At 40.1% G+C, this 20,684-nt stretch overlaps 1 protein-coding gene across 1 annotated transcript; it reads left to right on the top strand.

Annotated features, from left to right (window-relative positions):
- Positions 1–4,922: 4,922 nt before the first annotated feature.
- AGXT2 (alanine--glyoxylate aminotransferase 2) lies at positions 4,923–18,929 on the top strand. Its single transcript, XM_068422120.1, has 14 exons — positions 4,923–5,193; positions 6,620–6,705; positions 7,089–7,273; positions 7,581–7,704; positions 8,833–8,927; positions 10,061–10,154; positions 11,235–11,328; positions 12,378–12,478; positions 13,576–13,668; positions 14,487–14,619; positions 15,298–15,386; positions 16,775–16,924; positions 17,275–17,373; positions 18,813–18,929. The coding sequence occupies exons 1-14, from the start codon at positions 4,923–4,925 to the stop codon at positions 18,927–18,929; spliced, it is 1,731 nt and encodes a 576-aa protein (XP_068278221.1).
- Positions 18,930–20,684: the final 1,755 nt, after the last annotated feature.

The following is a 20,684-nucleotide window of genomic DNA, read 5'->3' as shown; positions in this document are numbered from 1 at the left end:
GAAAGACCTCTTTTCAGCTGAGTTCCTGAGAAGTAAATCTTCAAACTCTGTCCCTAATGAGTGAAAATGGAGACTAGCCCTGCTCTTAACTATCTCAAACTCTCATACTAAATTCAGACTCCAGTTCCTGTGTGTGTGGAAAGATGGACTGAATTATATTAATTGGAACAATCTTGTGACCCTGCCTTGAAAACCATCTTGAAACACATAAGGGAATTTCTTCATCTCTCCTGTGTATGTCAAGCAGGAGATTAAAGATAAATGGTATACAGAAATACGTAATATATGAGGATAGAATGAGAGCTTAATGATGGGAAGGGGGACACGGTTGCTGCACGTGGCAGAATGGAAGAGGAGTACAGTCACTATAGGATGGTACGTAGGTAGACAATTAGAGAAATAAGAGGGGGTGCATTTTACTACAGCTGAGAAGAGAGGGAAGGAGAACATAAAACGGAAGCAAAGGAATCAAATGTAAGAGTAGACAGGAAAAAATGAAAACTAGTAGAACTGAGAGGAGTGATAAATGAGTTTGTGAGAGAAAAAGGAAGATAAGAAAATGCTTTAATATCAAAAGTGGGAATATGCACAGCTACCTGAGATAGTTCACAAAAGCAGTAAAGCCTTATTAAATGTTAAACACCCTTGCTAATGACAAAACACTGAAATTGGCTATGGATCGACTATTACACACGAGCAGAAAAAGTCCTATACATGAGAAGTGGTCATCCACTTTCTATCAGTTACAGGATTTTCTTCCACATATCTGACATTGGTCCCAGCCAAACAAAATACTTGAAGAGCTAGACCCCTCATCTGATCTGGTGCTGCATTTCCTACATTCCTAAGGAAAATATCAAGAGAAATAAAGTGTACCACGCTGTTTTTTAAAGCAACCTTCAATTTTTCAGACAGATACACAGATGAAGTGTATTTTTCCATTTACATTGTCTGACACATATGCCTATCATTCTTAAGTATTCTTCTATTTTTTATTTATAATGTAATGACCTAGAAACTCCAAGAGAAAAAGGACTTTGTGGATACTAGTAAATGGTCTCTTGCCATTTCTGGGCATTGTTTGGCTTCTACCCATGACAATGTATCTCTTTAAGATTTTCCTTAATCAGAAAGTCCCTGTCTTGGTGATAAATTTGGAAAATTACCAAGTCAGGCTTAAAATACATCTCTCCCATTTAAGCTAAGTTTTTACAAGAAACTATTATATCTGTCAAAAGTAATTTAAAAAATACCTGAATTAGTTGTGTGGCCTCTTGCAGCACTGATAAGCTAAAAGCTGCGCTTATAGTCAAGATGGTGCATAGAGAAGTTAGATACAACAAAGTCTTTTTTCACATATTCCTTTTTTATTTTTGGAAGGTTTAATGTCCTGTTCTACTTTGTGATGCTGCTTGTCTTGGACCTTGTCTTTATTTGACATTTTTTATTAGACAGGGCTGCTTCTAGGTCTGTTGGGTGAGCTGTTGGGTACCTTCACTTCATTTTGACATCAGTAAAAATGGAAAGATTTCACTTCAATTCCTACGAAGAGTGCAATGGTCAGTTTTACAGACATGCAGCACTGAGTAGAATTTTTACAGGATGCTGGAAATCTTTGTAGAAGTCACTTGTAGAAAATAGAGTTAGGACAGAAAACTGTACATGCCTAGGAAGAGGCAGGTTTTTCTACATGCAGAATACATGCAGAAATACAATGATGTCAAATCGTATTTTTTAATATTCATAGTGCTGTAGACTACTCTTAATTCTCATCCCCGTGTCCTTCATTCCAAAACGAAGAGGAAACCACTGCTCAGATATACTCAAAAAGAACTCCTGGGCTGCTTTATTGTTTATTTTTCATCTTGATAAGTAATTTTTTAAATGTGACTACAAATACCATTCATCATGTGGAGTAACACAACCATCAGTTCCATATATGCACTGTATTGCTCAGAGATACTCAGCACTATGTAGGCTTCTGAAATCTTTACATTGTAATTCATATGTTTTTTTAGTCATTGTGTAAAATCTAGCAATACTGAGGGTTCTGGTCTGAAAAAGTATTGCCTAGAAAAATGTCAGTAGTCGTTAACTAATTGTTCAACTTTCTGTCATGCTGTTAAGTTGTCCTGGTTTCATGGGGATAAAATTTATAGAATCACTTTTCTGTTACATTTGGTTTCAGTTTGTGGCCAGCTGTGGTATGGTGACCAAGGCCATTAGCAGTTAAATCCAGGGCAGCTGACCCAGGCTGGCCCACAGGTGTATTCTATAACATTAACGTCAGGTTTACTATAAAAGGGACAGCTTGCTGGGGAGGGGTGGGGTTTTTTTTTTTTGCTTTGGTCTTTTCTACCATTCCTCTTTCTTCTTCTCAATGATTCTATCCCTGGAGTGACTTGCCACAACTCTGTGGGCTAAGTATAATTTTGTGTGTTTTGTATTAGCATTGATATTGGTTTCTTTATTTTATTAAATCTGTTTAAATTTTAACCCACGAGTCTCCCTTCTTTTCCCAATTCCCTTTCTTGGTTGGGGAAGGGACACTGGGTGATAGAACAACTGCTTATTGTTTAGCCCTGGGTGAGGGCTAAACGGAGGTGTAAGTGCAGGTAAAAGTCTCTGGAACTTCCTTGCCTTTAATTGTGCCAGGAGGTCTCTCAAAGAAACATATTTATAAATTAAATTGCATATTCTGAATAATATGCAGAATAAACAATATACTTGCCAGTGGAGAAAGAGATGATCCAATATTTAAAGCAAACTTGTTTCCATTTGCATAAACCATTTTATTGCTAACCTTGCAACACAAGCTAGGCATTTTTTCCGTTACAGTTTTAGAATTCGTATGCAATGTGGAACGTCCAAGTTATTGTAGTGTCATTACTGCAGCAACAGAATGACTTGAAGCACAATTATTCTATGAACCAGATCCAAATGTTTTGTACATTTCTAAAACTTAAGAAATTATAGAAAGTAGATTTCATATGCAGTGTGTACATTGGTTGGAGAATACTGGTATAAAAATAGTTGCTCAGGAATTCTTCATTGTTTCTAAGTGTATCTGAAGGAAAATGCTTTAAAAAATACATTTTAAAGTTCTTAATATTGAAAATGCTGGCTTTAATAAAATCTGTTAGCGATTTCACTTGTAAGATCAATATTGTTTGGAAGTCTGTAGCTTTCTGATGGACTTTTCAATCTTTTGTCATTGTAAAATCTCTTTGCAATGGTGTTCGCATTTCAATTTAATAAAAGTTCTTGAATAAAATTCACAAATTCTAGTTTTCTTCATGAAATATAACAATTGCAGTATATAATATATATAAAAAGAAAAAGGAAAAGCCAGATGTCCAGAACAGTCTGTAAAATGGGCTCCCACTGTTCTGCATGTGGCAGGCCCTGTGTTTAACCTGCTTTGCATGCACCGAGCAACTGAACCAGTTAACACAGACGGCTCATGCATCAGGTCACAGCTTTTGTACTCATGCTGCTTTATGGCTCTGTGTGTTGATTAAAATTATCTTTATCCCTGAAATTCAGGTATTTCAAGTGAGCAAAAGTAAAGTTGGATTGAGAAAGGTTGAGCATTTGGGAGTCCTAAGGTATGTAAGCACATATTGTGCTTGTATAAAGTACCAATCTCTGACCCATTGCAGCAAGATCAGGCAGTTTTCCTGCAAAACTGGGGCTGCCCCTCAGGGTACGTGACATTGTCAGCCTTATGCCTTAGGAGCAGCTACAGTCACCAAAATCGTGGTGAAATACCTGTCACTGGCAATTGTGGCCAGTTACAGTGTATGCCAATTACCATTCTAGGGAATGCCATCACAAATGTTATTTCTTCTAGTATCACAAGGAAATGGAAGGTAACGGAGGAAGGCAACAGAGAGCTTCCAGCTTTTCCCATCCTTGTAGGTGATTGTGCTAGTACTCTCTGCTGAGGAAGCAAATTAAAAAAAAAAGAAGAAACTGGTCATCAGTTATCCCTCTCACATCTTTCAGTTTCTCCTTATCCACCTACTGTATTTAAAGATTGACAGCTGCCTAAACATGAGCCAGCAGTGTGCCCAGGTGGCCAAGAAGGACAATGGCATCCTGGCCTCTATTAGTGTAGCCAGCCGGTCTAGGGAAGTGATCGTCCCTCTGTACTCGGCACTGGTGAGGCCGCACCTTGAATACTGTGTCCAGTTCTGGGCCCCGCACTTCAAGAAAGGTGTTGAGGTGTTGGAGTGAGTCCAGAGGAGGGCGACCAAGCTGGGGAAGGGTCTGGAGGGGTCTGACCTATGAGGAACGGCTGAGGGAGCTGGGGTTGTTTAGCCTGGAGAAGAGGAGGCTCAGAGGTGACCTTATTGCAGTCTACAACTACCTGAAGGGAGGTTGTAGTGAAGTGGGAGTCAGCCTCTTCTCCCAGGCAACTAGCGATAGGACAAGAGGACATAGCCTCAAGCTTCGCCAGGGGAGGTTCAGGTTAGACATTAGGAAGAATTTCTTCTCAGAAGGGGTCATTAGACATTGGAACGGGCTGCCCAGGGAGGTGTTGGAGTCACCACCTCTGGATGTGTTTAAGAAAAGACTGGACATGGCACTTAGTGCCATGGTCTAGTTGACATGGTGGTGCCAGGGCAATGGTTGGACTCGATGATCCCAGAGGCCTCTTCCAACCTGACTGATTCTGTGATTCTGTAAAGATAACACCTCCTTCTGGTTTTTCTCCTGATAGGGCTGTACTGCGAGTCCGCCTCACACCACTTGTTGCCCAGGCCAAGCACAGCCTGTGGCGCCCAGCCTGGGGAGCGCTCTGCAGCGCTGCGGGGTGAGGGTGGCAGTTCCCACTGCTCTGGGACGATGACAGACGCTCCCTCACAACCACTGTTTTAATTAATGTGCACTCAGATTTGGCCAGGAAGCAACCCAAGATGGGGCAGAACTGGATCACAGCCAAACTGAGCCGCCAGCCCGGGGGTAACGGCAACCGGCACCCGGCGCCGCCGGAGCCACCCGTCGCCGCCCGCGAGGCCGCTGTGACGGCCGCTCCCGCCGGCACGTGCGGGCGAGACCCGCGGGGCGGGGCGAGGGGCGGGGCCGCCCATCCTGCGCCCGGCGCTGCCCCGGGACCGACATGGCGAGGGGGCTGGGGCCGCTGCTGCGGGGGCGCAGCTGGCTCGGCGGCGGTAAGGGGCCGGCGCGGTACCGGGAGGCGGATGGGCTGTGCCGGAGCCGGCGGGACGGGGCAGCCACGGTTGCACGGGCGGGCGCTCCGTGGGGCCGTCGGGGGCTGAGGTGGCTCTTCCCGCGGTGGGCGCTCACACCGGCGGGGTCTGCTGGAGCAGCTGCTGTGCACGGAGCCCCGAGGCCCCGCAGGCCTGGGCCGGTCGGGTTGGACGGGGACGGGGGAGGCCCGGCGTGGGCTCGGCGTGTCTCCCTGAAAGCCCGCTGTCCCGGGGACTTTTGGTGGCAGCACCATGTTTGTACCTGGGGGAAAGCAGCACTTTCGGTGTAGCTGTAGATCCCTTTGAAAGAGGTCCAAAGGCAGAACTTCTCTAACTTATGGGGTTTAATTAATATTTTTGAGTCTGGGCTCTTGTAGATGATTAATGCATTAGTGCTGTAAGTGGTTGTAAGGGAAGTAACCATGTATGTAATTTATTTCAGGAAACTTTATTCTTCATTCATTTACATTTTAATGTGTTTTAGAAATTGTTTAAAACCTTAAGACATTTAAAAATAAAAGTGTAATTCTCAGCAGATGATGTTAGGAATGCAGAAAGAGAATGTATTTAAAAGGTAACTTTTTCTGATACCTGCTTAATTACACTTCCAGTTAAATGAAAGGTGGGATAGTGTCATGTTTTAGGATTTTTGGAAAGAGGACGGAGGATGGCAGTGAGAGTTGTCAAGGCCCTGAGCATGCCTTGTCTGCCCTGCGCAGAGTCACCCGGGGCCTCTGCCTGTGCCCACTGCCCAGGAGCCCTGTTCCAGCTCAGCACTGAGCCTTCAGTCTCTGCCTCAGCTGTGCCATGAGTATACCCTCACCACCAGTCCAGCCTCTGGCCCTGTCTCCTGGGTGGACCTTGGACCTGTGTTGTCTGTATCTGGCCCCATCTGCTGCTGCTCCTGACTGGACTCCCTGAGTGGACCCTGGACCTGATTCATCTCTACGTACTGGGGGCACTCTCAGTGGACCGTGTTTTGCTCACCTTGTTCAGGTCTGTGGGACACCCTGGTCCCGGAGACTGCCTGTGCTGCAGTCACCCTGGGCTCCTGGCTCACCCCCTTGTAGAGGATTTCTGTTCTTGCTGTTGCAGATAAGAATATTATAAACTGATTTTTTTTTTAAAGCCTTTTTCTGTCAAAATAAAAGTCCATGTGAAACTGAAAGCTGAGTTTTAGTGGATAAGAGTGAAGCACTTTTTTTTTTTAATTGACTTTTTTTGCCTTTACAAATACACGTTACTTAATTATTTTTTCCCCCAACAAAATCTAAGACAAAAAAAAAAAACAAAAACGCCTTGCTTTGACTGTAGGTTGTGTCTCCTGTGAACAAGCTTATTGAGAAACTCTCTTTCAGATGTGCACTTTGATAAGTGTTTGATATTCTCTTACTTTTTTGTAGTTGCCTTTAGGCAGCAGAAATGGAGAAGCCTTGTCTCCACACAAGCAAAAATGCCTCCTTGTGATTTTGTACCTGAAAAATACCAAGTAAGTCATACATATTACACTGAATTTAAGTAAGACTGCATTACTAGATCTGAGTGATAGGATCATCTGCTATAGTCAGTGCATTTAATATGATTAAATATGTTACAACCACGATATAACCTATAGGTGTACCTGTGTGACAATTCTATAACTTATGGGTAAATTGTTGATTTGAAAAACTTTAAGGAACAGATAAGTGCAGGATAGCAGTCTTATTTCAAAAGCTGAGTTTCAGAGGTTTGTAGAACCCTCTTTGTGCCAGAACTTGTTAAAATCTTAGTTCTGTGAACAACCACTGTAGACAGCTGTGTAATCTATGTGATCTCTGTGAGTCTGGATCTTTAGAAAGCATAAACAGATACTGACTTTTTTATTCCACTCAGTCCTATCCGTATGAACGTATGCAGAAGATTCGTGAACAAAATATTTCTCCTGCTCTGCGAATGTATTACAAGAAGCCATTGTTGCTGCATCAAGGACATATGCAGTGGTTGTTTGATTATGAAGGACGAAGATACCTTGATCTCTTTGCTGGAATTGTAACTGTCAGTGTTGGTCACTGTCACCCGTAAGTTTGTTACTGTTTGGTTTATACTATAACATTCAGAAAGAGATACGTATGTTGGTTTGTTCTTTGTTAATCTGTGGCACTGTGAGCCTAAAACCAGAATATAATTTGCTAAATGGTCATGTATGTCTTATATTAAGGTCAATTTCCACTGTAGTTTGAATAATTCATTTGTCTATTTGATCATCCCTCTGGCAAATGGCATAGTGTCTGCATTTTCAGAATTAGTAGCAGGTAGGTGTGTGCATGTATGTGTGCACATGTGTGTTGAATTTAATTCCTTTGTCTCCTCTTGTGCTACATGCAGGAAGGTAACTATGGCTACCCAGAAACAGCTTGCTCGCCTATGGCATACCACTAATATCTACATGCACCCGTCAATCCAAGAGTATGCTGAAAAGCTAACTTCTCTTCTTCCAGATCCACTTAAGGTACTTTGCGTCTGACAGGAGCAGGGTCTGGTGAAGGGGGTGTCTGTTTATAAGAAATATTTAAGATAAAAATATTTATTAAATAAATGAGAGCCACAATATCTGTGGAGAGAAAACCTGTACGGGGACTACAGACTGTCAGATAAAGAGAGCATGATGACCCTCCATGCCTTTTCTTTAGACCCAGATGTAGACAAGCGTAATATCCCAAGCTCTTGTTCTGTTTGTTCTCTTCTTCCAGTTGTCATTGTGAAGGAGCATTGCCAGCTTAAAAATTACTGAAGATGATGACTGTTCTTATATGTAGCCAGCCTTAATTTGCTTGATCTCATGAAAATTAATGGTGAAAAGTATTTGACAGTACTTTGTGTAGTGAGTTTTACTGACATTTAAATAAATGAACCACATAAATGTCACATTTCATATGCCCAGAAACAGTAAGAAAAATATTGTATTTGCTTTCAGGTAAAATAAACTGTTCATAAAATGAAATTAGGCTAGTGGAACAGTGGGAAGCTATCACAATGTTAAAAACAGAAGGACAGGTAAAAAAAAAACAACTAAGAAAAGGTAAAGCATCTGCATAGTTTAAGCAGTAGAAAATCTCAGTCGCTTCTGAAAATTAACTTTACCAGTGGTGACACTAGAATTTGAGCTGTTTTCAAATCTCGAAACTTGTATTCAGGATATCCCCTTAATTCTCCCTTGCTCCCAATAAGCAAACTCTGCTTACCTGTTCTGTTCCATGGTTGTGTCTGTGCATGTCATTCCTAGTAACTAACCTGCAAGGACACCGTGCAGCCCTTTTTACCTGTGTAAAAGTTACTTCTATTAAGTCAGTCATGCTCAGTTTGACCAAGACACTTTCATTTTTCTTTGAATCACTGTTCCATCTTAGAAAAATCTGGAGACTCCAAGTCTTAAAGATTTGTCTGTACTCTCCCTTGAGTTGATCAGCTTCATATTAGTTCTCACCTATAGCGTATGGGCAGCATTAAGTTTATGATAGTGAACTCACCTTGTGGTAGTGATAGGTTATAGCTCATAATCTTACGAAGTGACATGGTCTGATGCCGAACAAGAAGGTGGTGGTCGTGCGCTGTACTGATCCTAAGCATTCTCCCATAGGTGGTTTATCTAACCAACAGTGGGTCAGAAGCCAACGATTTGGCTATGTTCATGGCAAGGCTGTACACTCGTAACTTTGACATCATCTGTTTCAGGTAATGGTGATCGATCTTTACAAAACTCATCTGTGTGTATGATCAGTTTCTATATGCCTAAACCAAGAAATAATAGAGAACTCCTTAACTCCAGATCTGTTGGAGAACGCTATACAATTATTTTATTTGAGAAAGAGGAATGAAACAGGAGTGATACAGTATGTTAGGACGAGTTTGCATACAAAACGAAACCTGCGATTTTTGCTTTTGTTACTTAGAAAAGGGTCTAGTCTCTGCGTTCAGGGTGTGCTTTGGTGGATCTTCATTCAGGGCAAGAGCAGGCTTCGGCAGTTGCTACTTTCTTCCTTCATTCCACCCTTGCAGTGCCCCACTTTGCGGGGGTACAAAGGTACCTGTGGAGTAGCAGTGCAGTGGACCACAGCAGGGAACTGCTCTGGCTGAAAGCTAACCTGGCGGAAGGATTTTTTGGTTTGTTTGTTTTGCTGCCTTATTTTTTTGCCAGATCCCTGAAGCATAGTTCACTGCACAGGTACACAGACAGCTCTTCTGGCTTAACAACGGAGGTGGTGCAAGGGTGAGTGCTATGTAAGCACGAGTGTAAGCAGTTCTCTTTACTGTGCATCCCAGGCGGTCTCAAATATTAGAATAAAAGGCCTTGTTATGAAGAGCTGTATTTTTCGGTTATTCTGTTCAGCAGAACATTGGGTACCCACTTTGCTTGTGTATTCTCATTAATGAACTTTTGATTTGTGTATAAAACTGGCAGCAAACCACCATGTAGTTTGATGATTGGCAGCATCTGTTGGAGAGAGCAGCAGTTCTCAAGATTCAAAGAACAGAGTTGTTTGGTTTGTAGGGCTCAGGTGCTACAGCAGAACTTCGTGAGGTGCTGTCTGAATTGCTGTTGGTTCCAATCAATCATTGTTCTCTTCTCCTTGCAAATATTAACTCACAGGTTTAACACTTGAAATGTCAGGAAACCAATGCAGATGGGTAGTCGTGGATCTTCCAAAACCAGAGCAAAAAATGGCAGTAGGAACCTTGTTCTGAATATAACAATGAACATGTTCCCCAATAATTTGTAGCTCAGAAGCATGCCTTCTCAGAACTAATATTGCTATAGTCTTTTCTTGGAAATGAGTGACGTTCATGTGCTTTGCTTGTTTGCACAGAGGAGCATACCATGGAAGCAGCCCTTACACGCTGGGATTGACATCTATTGGTCTTTATAAGCATGGTGTTGCCAATGGCTTTGGCTGTTCAACAGTGAGACTTTTATTATTTTTTTAAATAATCTGGGTAACTAACAGTTTATTTGAATATTTCAACAATTAGTACATTTTCTATCCTCAAAGTGCTTTAAGGTCACTAACGGAACTGCAGTGTAGCTGTTCCTGCTGTGTAAGCACGAGAGCCTTTCCTTCTCCATATGGTTACTTATGCTAATTTGGAGTTGGGACAGCCCTAACACAAGCAGTCATGATTTACAGTTCTTTAGTCATGCTTGGTACTTGTATAGAAGTCTATGTAGGGAGCGAAATAATAATGCTTAGAACCCTTTTCTCAAGTTTGTTTTGGCAAATGTGTGCAAAGCTGCTTTCAGCTGGTTGGAAGTAGATCCTCCCCTGGAATGAAAAAAAAAACTTATGGTGATGTCCCTCATTTCAGCAAGACAGGAAACATACCTGTTAAGGAGATCCATTGGGCATAAATGCAATACATTATCTCCCTGCCTTTGAGCAGACGGGAATGACTTTCTGTCTACTGGAAGCTGGCGTCAGCTACTCTGATCTGTTCTGGTCATAGCTCAGCCACAGTATTGGCTATAGGAAGGCTCCTTTATAGCAGCCTCCCACCTGGCTCAATAAATGGGTTGCCTGAAGTTATGCGGTGTTTCATCAGCAGTCAGGATGAGAAGGCTGGAGTTCCCAATTTCCAGCCTGTAATTACTCTACTAGATCTGCCATCCTCCCTGTGTTTTGCAGATTTTTATCGTACTTTGGATTATTGAAGTACTACCAGCAACTCTAAAAATGTTGCTGTTAATCTTAGATAACCATTACAGCTGACAAACTTAACAAAACAAAGGAAATCATCTGTTGTGTGACTATTGCTGGAATAGTCTAAACTTGTTGGTTCCAAAACTGTCTCTGTTCTACCATTTATTGAGGGGGAAGTTTGGTGTTATTCCACAAGTGTTCTTCAGACAAGTTGCTTGAACTAGGTATGCCCTTTGACTCTAACAGACTTTTTTCATTTTTTTTTGTTAGTCATCCCTAAGCATGATCAAAACATCTCTTAGAAAGGTGTCATCAAATCTGTAGCTATTTCTCTTATGCTTGACAGACAATGTTACCAGATGTTTTTCGTGGTCCATGGGGAGGCAGCCATTGTAGAGACTCTCCAGTGCAAACTGTTCGAAAATGCAGCTGTTCTGAAGGTTGGTCAATGACAAAAAGTATTTGGATGTTTACATTAGAGAATACTAGAGGACTGTGGAAATAAGTTATTTTTACCTCCTCAAGAAGGCTAGACCTCTGGTTAGGATTTGCAAGGGCAACCAAAGAAAATATTGCAGAGACTCTCAGCACCTGCTTCCCACCGAGAAAATTTGGGCACGTGACACCTCATATTCTCAGAATTCTTCTTCAAATCCCAGCCTTTGTTCCCAGCATTTGTCATGATCAACTCTGGAAGCTGTGGAACTCAGTCTAGCACATCTGGAAGAACAGAAATGTTGATTAGTGTTTTCTGCTGATTCTGAAGTGTTGATAGCTCTCCAGCTTTTGTTTTGGAATAATATGAACAGTAAGGACAACCTGAAGCCAGTGATAGGCAAAAAGTCTTATATAAGGCAAAACATTCCATATATAGCACAATGTGAAAGCTCCTCTACTGCTCTCCTGTTAACAGTAATTACAGTAACATTTTTCCACTGTTTCAACAGGCACTCTTCAGTATTTTAATTAACATGCAGATGTAACAGAATGTTTTCCTTTTAGCTTTGCCCTCCCTAGTGAATGCAAGCATTAGCTATACTAGTTGCTCTGTTCTTTATTTCAGTATAGACTGATACACAGCTGTAGTCTCCAGAATCCTCATACCTGCACTAACCTAACAATTCCTTACGTCTTATGCTGGTGTTTATTAACCCCTGAGAAAGTGTCTGTTTATTTCTTCTGCTGATGAAGGTGATTCACAAACACTTTCCCTAACCTACAGGTTACTAACCTATATAATGTGTAACATCCTACCATCTGGCAGCTTTGCCTTGCTGTTTTGGAACTGGCATTCCTCAGCATATAGGTGGTTTAAGAGGAAATAAGAAACTCTCTCCTTTAATGTTTAGCCTTTTATTGTGTATTTGAGAGGTGATATTTACCATGCAGTCAGATAATACTTGTTGCTTAGGTGTGTAATTTCATGTTTTGAAGCTAGTTTCGTGTCATTTTAAGTTAATTCACTTTAAACTATTTTCCCTGTAAACAGGTACATGTCATGCAAATGACCAGTACATTGAACAGTTCAAAGATACTCTGAATACCTCGGTGCCAAAGACAATAGCTGGATTTATCGCTGAACCAATTCAAGTAGGTAGATTGCCATTTCTCAATCGTAATAGCACAAATAGTGTGAAACACTCATATCTAATTTTCTTTAGCTACATCTTAAACATAGACTTCTGCTGATTTTTATTATTTTTAATGCCTTAAGCACCTTAAATGTTTGAGAGAAAGGATGCGCTGTCTTAAAATTTCAGCTTTTGCCACTGATTTCAATGGAGCTAGAATTTTGCTTATGAAGTTAAACAGAGAATCATAATTAAAGATACATACTTCTGCATTTAAGTAGCAAGTACAGAGCATGCTATTGTTTAGTTTCTAATACCTTCTTCCAAATTTCATACTGCTTTTTTCTTTACTATTTCTGTAAACTTTAATTCAATCATCTCCCTTTCACCTCTTCCCAGCCACATCATCCACTGTATTTTTAGCAGCTGTCCAGCAAGTGATGGTCACACTTTGTGGGTGCTTCACCCAAGTTCCAGAACTGCTGTATATGTGGTTCTTAAATAGCAACAATGGAGAATATATCCTGGGAACAGTAAAGGGAGGAAATAAAATGTGAGAATTGTGACCACAGAGAAAACTGGAGCTGTTCTCTGTTTTTGCTGTCTTCTAAGCCTTTACATACTTTAGTCTTAAGAAGCTGTTGCAGTCCAGGTGTAGAGTGGAATTTCTGATTCAAATGAAAACTGGCAAGGTGAAGAGAAATTAAAGAAATGGTGTTTTAAACAAATTAACCAAAGAAGGGACATGAATTATCTGGTTAATTTTGTCATCAAACACAGTTTCTGGGTTTCTCAGGATGTAGGTTTTCAAGGTACTTGTTTTGGCAGTTTATCTTTAATTGCTTCTGTCGTACAGTGATGTGGTTTACAGTATGGCGTCATAAGCATTAATACCAGCACAACCAAGGGAACAGCACACTGTCCCATGGAATGGTAATAAGTGACCTGAGCAGGAACTTTTTGAAACAGTTTCACTGCTGAAGCCAGAAACTTGAAACAACAGTCTTGCTATTACATGAGGGCTGCTGGTACTTTTTCTTATTGTAGGATAGTCACACAATGGAACTCCTGTTTCCTTGTCTGTTCCTGAAGATGTCGTCTTTTTTGTCTTGGCAGGGTGTTAATGGAGCTGTTCAGTACCCAAGAAATTTCTTAAAGGAAGCTTTTCGGCTAGTACGGGAAAGAGGGGGTGTTTGTATTTCAGATGAAGTGAGTTTTTTGACATAAGAGCTCTAGATTTTGGGGTACCTCTGAAAGTTGTGTTAAAAGAATCCAAGTGAATGCAAACTGGAAGCCTGGATATAATCTAAACGAAATGCTATACATTTTGTAGCTTAAGTTGAACACAGTGCATCTTTCCAAGCATAGGAGCCTCCCAGTTTTTAGTGTCTTTATTCTGCTATGCGGTATACCAATTTTAGACACAGGTAATGTTAGTAGCAGACTTCAGTTGTTACCTTTTGGGAACAGTAAATTTACACAATTATGCAGCTAATAAATGCCAGCTGTGATGTGAGGTTTGTCACAATAACACTTCCTCTTATTAGTGTTGTTGGCATACATAAACTCTAGAAGGGAGTTGATTGCTGTACCTCTGCAAATATATTTTAGAAATAGAATTTGCTTAGCTAAAGCTATTTCGAAATAGTAGCAAACGCTTCAAAATGACAGTGATACATACCTCAAGCATTGCAGTAGTAGAAATCAGGAATCATGATGTTGCTTTTGAAATGTGATAAGCAGCTGCATTTTGTCTCCATTTTGAAATGGAAGCTGCAGCATATTTGTGCATCTCACCATGCTGAAGACATGGTGACACGTTATCTCTTTCATATGCAAAAGAAAAACCCAATTACAATAAATAGTATTTTGTGCAAAGCCATCTGAATAAGGATCCTAATCCAAGTTGACTCCAGATGTAGTTGCAGTTTAATGCAAATCAGTAACAACAGAAAGACATGAAAAAGAAACCATATTGTAAAATGTGAGAAAGTGATGGGGATTTCTCTGGATTTTTCTTTTGAAAGGTACAGACAGGTTTTGGACGGACAGGCAGCCATTTCTGGGGATTTCAAACACATGATGTAGTCCCTGACATTGTTACTTTGGCAAAAGGAATTGGTAATGGCTTTCCAATGGCAGCTGTTGTTACAACAAAAGGTATAAGTGTTGTGTTCTGCTAAGGATTAAAATAGAGCAATTACAAAATACAGTATACAATAATTACTTACTGGAGAGATGTGTGTTCAAACAGATGAGCTTTCTTAATAATCTTTGTCTCAGTCTTATCTTTTGACAAATGAATTGGATTCTCATTACTCACTTGTTTTACCAAGTGCTGTGCTATTCGAGTGCAAAGCTTTATTTAAATGGGGTTAGCTGTATAACTGAAGCAGGGACGACGTTGTGAGTCATTGGGAGAGCTGGTAATAGATCCTGGAAATCCTCACTGAAATCACCGTTTTACTAATCAATGTACTGCGAGTATATAAGGCAGCATGTTAGCCAGCTGCTTGATTCATACAGATGGCTGGCTGAATCTAGTGAAGAAAATTTTTAGATGTCAGTTTAAGGGGACAACTGACAGCGTATGTTAAAAGCGTAACTTTTTTTAAAAAGTTTGTTTTTAGCATCTGCTAGACACTATAGTTTTGGGAAATAGTCATATTTTGCACACACTAATTGCAGTGGAAAAATAAAATCTGCCTATTGCATTGTCTCCAGTAGAATCAGGGTTGAAGCACAGCAAATTTAACTTAACAGTTAAGTTAAAGCAGATAAGTACTGTTACGAAACATAAGGCAACTGTAAGAGTAATCAATGTTCTTTTTCTTTTAGAGATTGCAAGTTCCTTGGCTCAAAACCTTCACTTTAATACATTTGGAGGAGGCCCTTTGGCCTGCGTAGTTGGAGCTGCAGTTCTTGATGTAGGGAGAACATTATTTAAATTTATATATTCTACACTATTTCTTGTAGCAAAAGATGAAAAATGTTTACATTTATTCTTACTATAAAGATGAAAAATGTTTACATTTATTCTTACTATAAAGTTATATGTGGGCAATTTTTTAAATAATTGTATAAAATGCATAAACATATGCATGTATTATGCACACATGGCCAATGTGCCCTATGTGTAGGAAAAAATAAATTCCTGGTTAGTTCCATTGCAAAATTTTCATTTCTCTAGCAAGAGTAGAAGTCTTCTAATTGTGTTTTTAGAATATGTTGCTTTGTCACCCTCTCATTCTTTACTTTGTTAATAAAACTGTAGGAAAGCACTTTCTCAAAAGCCTTAGCTAACTCTTTGATAGGGACTATGCAAATCCTCAGCTAAATGAAATTTATTCTTTGGCACACATGCTTAACAAAATTGTTTTAACTCCACAGCTTTTACCTTATGCTTAAAAAGCCTTAACAACCAGATAGTTAAAATATTTTCAGTCAGAATTCATTTTGAAAAAAATACCTCATGAAAAAGACAACAGAAAAATTTGCAATATATTTAACTTACTATCTAGCAGAAGATCAGTCAGTGGGCAGTAGATCACTATTTAATTTGTCTTGATCATGTACAGACCATTTTTCCTTTAATCTCACTTCGTTACAGGAGACACTGTTTCTACTCATGTTACTTCCCTGAGTATTTGGGGTTTTTTTAACCTATTTGATAAGATGGCTGATCATATAAATAAAAATATTTTGAAAAAACAGTTTACAAATAAGAAAGTCTGAACCCATGTTTCATGGTGGTTTTGGCTCTGAAGTAACTTGGAGCCTGGATCTGAAATAAGTCCGAGGAGGTTGTCAGAGTCAGGAAGAATAAAATGGAGTTGAAAGAAAAGAAAAAAAAGAAGCACCCACTTTAACTTCTGTAATTGTATTTTTTTGTTTTTTCATGTGAATTTTCTTAATACAAATATTAAGTTCATAAACGGTTTGTGGTAAGTTCATAAAATGGCTCATGATACTGGTTAAAGAATTAAAGTATTTCTGGTAAGATTTTTAAAATAATCCTGCTGGTCAGGTGTTTTTCAGTTATGACTACATGGGAACATGAATTACTGGATTATGTTTGTGGAATAATAAGTAAAATGTGAAAAACGCCACAGCAACATCAAAATACTGTCTTCAGTTGTACTATGATGCCAGTAGAGGATTGTAAGAGAAGAAAAATGTAAGGACCATAGTAGAGAAGGAACATAGTCTGCAAGGAAGTGAGATAAACATAATATGTCATCAAGCTAAATGGGGATTAACCAACTGTACTGCAAGCTTTTCCTGCAGAACTGTCACTGTACATAATTTTAACCAGGCTATTGAAGAAGATGGTCTGCAAAAAAACAGTGAGGATGTGGGAACATATATGCTACTGAAGTTGGCCAAACTACGGGATAAATTCAAGATTGTTGGAGATGTCCGTGGCAAGGGACTTATGATTGGAGTAGAAATGGTGACAGATAAGGTTAGTGATTTACTTTATTCCTTTCAATTTACAGTGCCATTGAAAGTTTTATCCGTTGAAATAATAGGAAGATTTTCTATTAAAAAAACAGCTAGTGAAGTGAGAAAACATTGCTCTGGCTAAAAATGAGCCAGAACATTCCAGCATTTCAAATATTTCACAAGCTTTGAGTACACAGTGACTTGTGTACCTTAAGTGCATAAACTTAGCATAGAAAGCAGATGAATTACACAGGTAATATTTTCAGCCAATATTTAGGGGTGGGATTTGTTGGAGACACTGGAATATACATCTTTTTCATAGACCTAATCTAGAATATCTAAGTGAAGTTTAATATTCACTTTCCTTAGGACAGTCGCCACCCTCTTCCAGCTGAAGAAATTAATCAAATCTGGGAGGACTGTAAAGACATGGGGGTTCTGATCGGCAGAGGGGGACTCTACAGTCAGGTACTGAATCTCTGGTTACACATAAAGCTTATTTTCTGTCCTTACGAAATACATCCCATTTCCTTCAAGCTAAATTAACTTTAGTTTAGTAAATAAACTAGAAAACGTATACTCTTAGGAACTAGCTCTGAGCTTGCAGTTTTCCTTTAGAGGGACAACCGCCCCTAGAAAAGCAATGTACTATAATGTGTGCAGATTAGAAGAAATCATTAATATTCAGGTCTGCTAAGTCTTTGCTACTGTTCAGGTTATCACCTGACCTGTCAGCACAGAACAAGTTTGGTTTTGCTAGTTCTTTTCACTTTGGAGAGCTGGTAGCATTCCATCTGGATGGTAATTAAAAAAAAATTAACAGCAAGTCAGCAACGCAGCACAAAAATGAGAATTGCATATGAATAGGCATCAGCCCACACGAACTGAAGATGCACCATGCTGTACCCAGGGCACTTTGTCATGGCATGCGAGTTAGTAGCAGAGAATTGCCTCAGGGCTGGTCGGGTCAGCAAAGCCCTCTGACGTAGAGGAAGCAGCTTCTGTATGAGATAGGTGAAGGATGGCTGAAATAAATAGCATGCTGCATCTGGCACCTCATCGGTTCTTCCACAAGTCAGACCGGAACAGGTGTAACAGGCTGCAGCTCAGAGCACAGTAAAATCTAATTCTGTCTCACGAGAGTGCTATCTATCTGTAAGTTTATCTGTTTGTCAGTTGGGTGCTGTGGGTGGGAAATACCATTATTCCACTCTTGCTGCATGAAGTCCTGGGATATGATGACAGAAAAACTTAAACTGAAAGTTTAAGATTCTTATGGAAATTAAAATATTCTTAGAAACATTATAATATAGATCAAACATTTGGATTTAAGAAATTAAGTTCTTGACAAGTTAAAGTGTGCATGTATCCCTTCCTGATCAACATGCATTCAAACTATAGTACCCTAACTGAAAGCATTTGGTGATTGATAAGACTTTCTCTTGGAAGCCTTAAAAAAAGCCTCTAATATAACAGCAAATCAGCTGACACAATGCAAGAGGCTGACACAATGAAAGAGGCTGCCACCCTGAATAGATACTGTTTTTCCCTGTGGCAAGGCTGCCAGAAAGGAAAATACACCTACCTCTGTTCTTTCTTAGTACAAGCCCATGTAAGGTTTTATACTAGCTATAGAATAACAGAGCTGCAAACATGACCTACTCTCGCCTCTTTTGGAGGCAGTTGCTTTGTCACAAGAGTGGAGTGGAGAGTTGGATGCAGTCAAGTCTTCAGAGTGCCTTTATCAGAAGCTTCAGTCCCTGCTGTTCTCCTATATATTATTTTTCACACTTTTGGTTAGATGTTTTTGGGCAAAAGGTGAGTGCAGACCTAGATGGGCTGCTAGAAACTGGAAACTTCTTTCCATACAATTTTAAGGATTTCTTTGTTTTTTTTTCTCTTCTCAGACATTTAGAATTAAACCTCCTATGTGCATTACTAAAAAGGATGTCGACTTTGCTGTGGAAGTATTTCATTCTGCTTTACAGAGACATGTGGAAAGAGCAGATGCAAAACACTCTTGATTTGTGAGTCTCATGTAAGAAACACAGAACCGCTGACACTTGCCACCCAGACCCTGCACTAATCTACACTGGATAAGAAAATCATAGTCTGAAGATGAAATACTTGTTCACTATCATACAAGCAGTCTGACAGACCCAGTGTTTAATAAAGAATATGCTCTAGTCTGTTTTGTAAGCATACAGTTCTACAGTGGTGTCGTATATTAGCTGCACACCTATTCTAGCATTGGCATAAAGAACCCTGATTGGATTAACTAGGTATCAGACACACGCTCATCTTTCATCTATGAAATTCATAACAAAATTGGTAATTTTTTGAAAGAGTGACAGCAAATTAATAAAGTTGTTTTGCAGAAGTGCATGCTGTTTGGACTTTGTAGCATCTGCAGTCCCCTTAGGGGTGGTACCAGCCCTGCCATGGAGTGCCTCCCGCTGCCCTGGCTGTGTTCCTGGCTCTTAAATATGTTTTCACAGAAGCACTGCACGCTCACAAATGGCTGGGTGTTGGTGTGCGGTGGGTCTGGTGCAGAGCTGGCTGGGAGCAGTGCAGGGTAGTCCCTGACCTCCTTCCACAGCGGTCACCACTGCTGCTGCCCCCACCCCAGCTACCAAAACCTCACCATTTATACCCAATACATACAAGCATTTGTAAAACACACAAATGATAAAGTATTTATTTAAAGAAAAAAAAAATTTGAGTCAAAAAGTAATACTCCAGGGTTAAGTATGTGAAATTTCACTTTCATAAGCATAGTCAATCTCTGGCTGAGAACCACCACACACAACTGGAGCTTTCAGAGTTAAAACTGTTTACCCTTACTACAAGGATACACTAATTAGAGCATGAAAAAAATATGTGTGCACACAGAAGTTGAAAAGTTTCTAATTATAGTAATTATTCTTATCACGGGGCTCTAATCCAGTCATCATCCTCTCAGAAATATGCTTTTCTTTTCCTCCTGCTGCTTTTGGGATTGCACAGCATACCCATTAGTCATTTAGCGAAGACGCAAGCTCTGGCTGGTGAAATAAGATGCCATGCTTCTTTCTTACATAATCACTTTTTAAAGTGTTTTCATTCATTACCTCCTTCAGTTTCCAACAAAAAAAATGGTGGTGTGGACAGTCAGCAAGAACTGTACATTTATCATTTTACTTTCTTTCAGTTTCTAACATCTGAATAACTCCTTGACCAAATAAAGGTACCATTTCAACTTGCGGGGGAAGGAGAGTATCCTGCCATTTTGTGTGATGAGTTGAAAATTTAGAGGAACTTAATTAATGCAAGATCAGTGCTTCTGGAAAGTTATACTCCAGAGGTTTCCGGAACAACATACTATAGCCCTTGCTGAGCACTGCCTTCTGCAACTGCATTGGCAATCCCCATGTAAAATCCACTTCCACTCCAGCATCAGGTGTTTCTTATCCCAGAAGAAATTTATGTCACTCATTATTTCTCCCTTCATTTATTCCAGCAAGGCATCTCCACAAGACTTTTTTTCCAACACCTGGCCTAGAGGTAGATACACAAAACCAACAGGACTTGTCAAAACTGATAACCAGCTTTGTCATCTTACTCCTTCCCTTCCATCCGCTGTTTAATATAATTAAATAATTTGAAAGGACCCTTGGGGATGGCAGAAAAACCTGTGTTCTTCCCTGTCTTTGTGATGGTTCATCTTTGATACATGATCAAAGCCTCCTCTATTGGCTGCACTCACCCCAGCTAAGCCCTCTCAAAAGAAAAGGAGCAAC

This window comes from Nyctibius grandis, chromosome Z, assembly GCF_013368605.1.
Source record: "Nyctibius grandis isolate bNycGra1 chromosome Z, bNycGra1.pri, whole genome shotgun sequence".
Taxonomy (NCBI): Eukaryota; Metazoa; Chordata; class Aves; order Nyctibiiformes; family Nyctibiidae; genus Nyctibius; species Nyctibius grandis.
The sequence above is the reverse complement of the archived record's forward strand: the minus strand, read 5'-3'. Positions and strand labels throughout refer to the sequence as shown.

What these genes read in the sequence shown, in the direction of transcription:
- AGXT2 (XM_068422120.1), top strand. Translation starts at nt 4,923, where the DNA reads ATGGGGCAGAACTGGATCACAGCCAAACTGAGCCGCCAGCCCGGGGGT. An exon ending in TTTGACATCATCTGTTTCAG is followed by an intron (nt 8,928 to 10,060) that starts GTAATGGTGATC and finishes TTGTTTGCACAG; the next exon opens with AGGAGCATACCATGGAAGCA. An exon ending in GAGGGGGACTCTACAGTCAG is followed by an intron (nt 17,374 to 18,812) that starts GTACTGAATCTC and finishes TTCTCTTCTCAG; the next exon opens with ACATTTAGAATTAAACCTCC.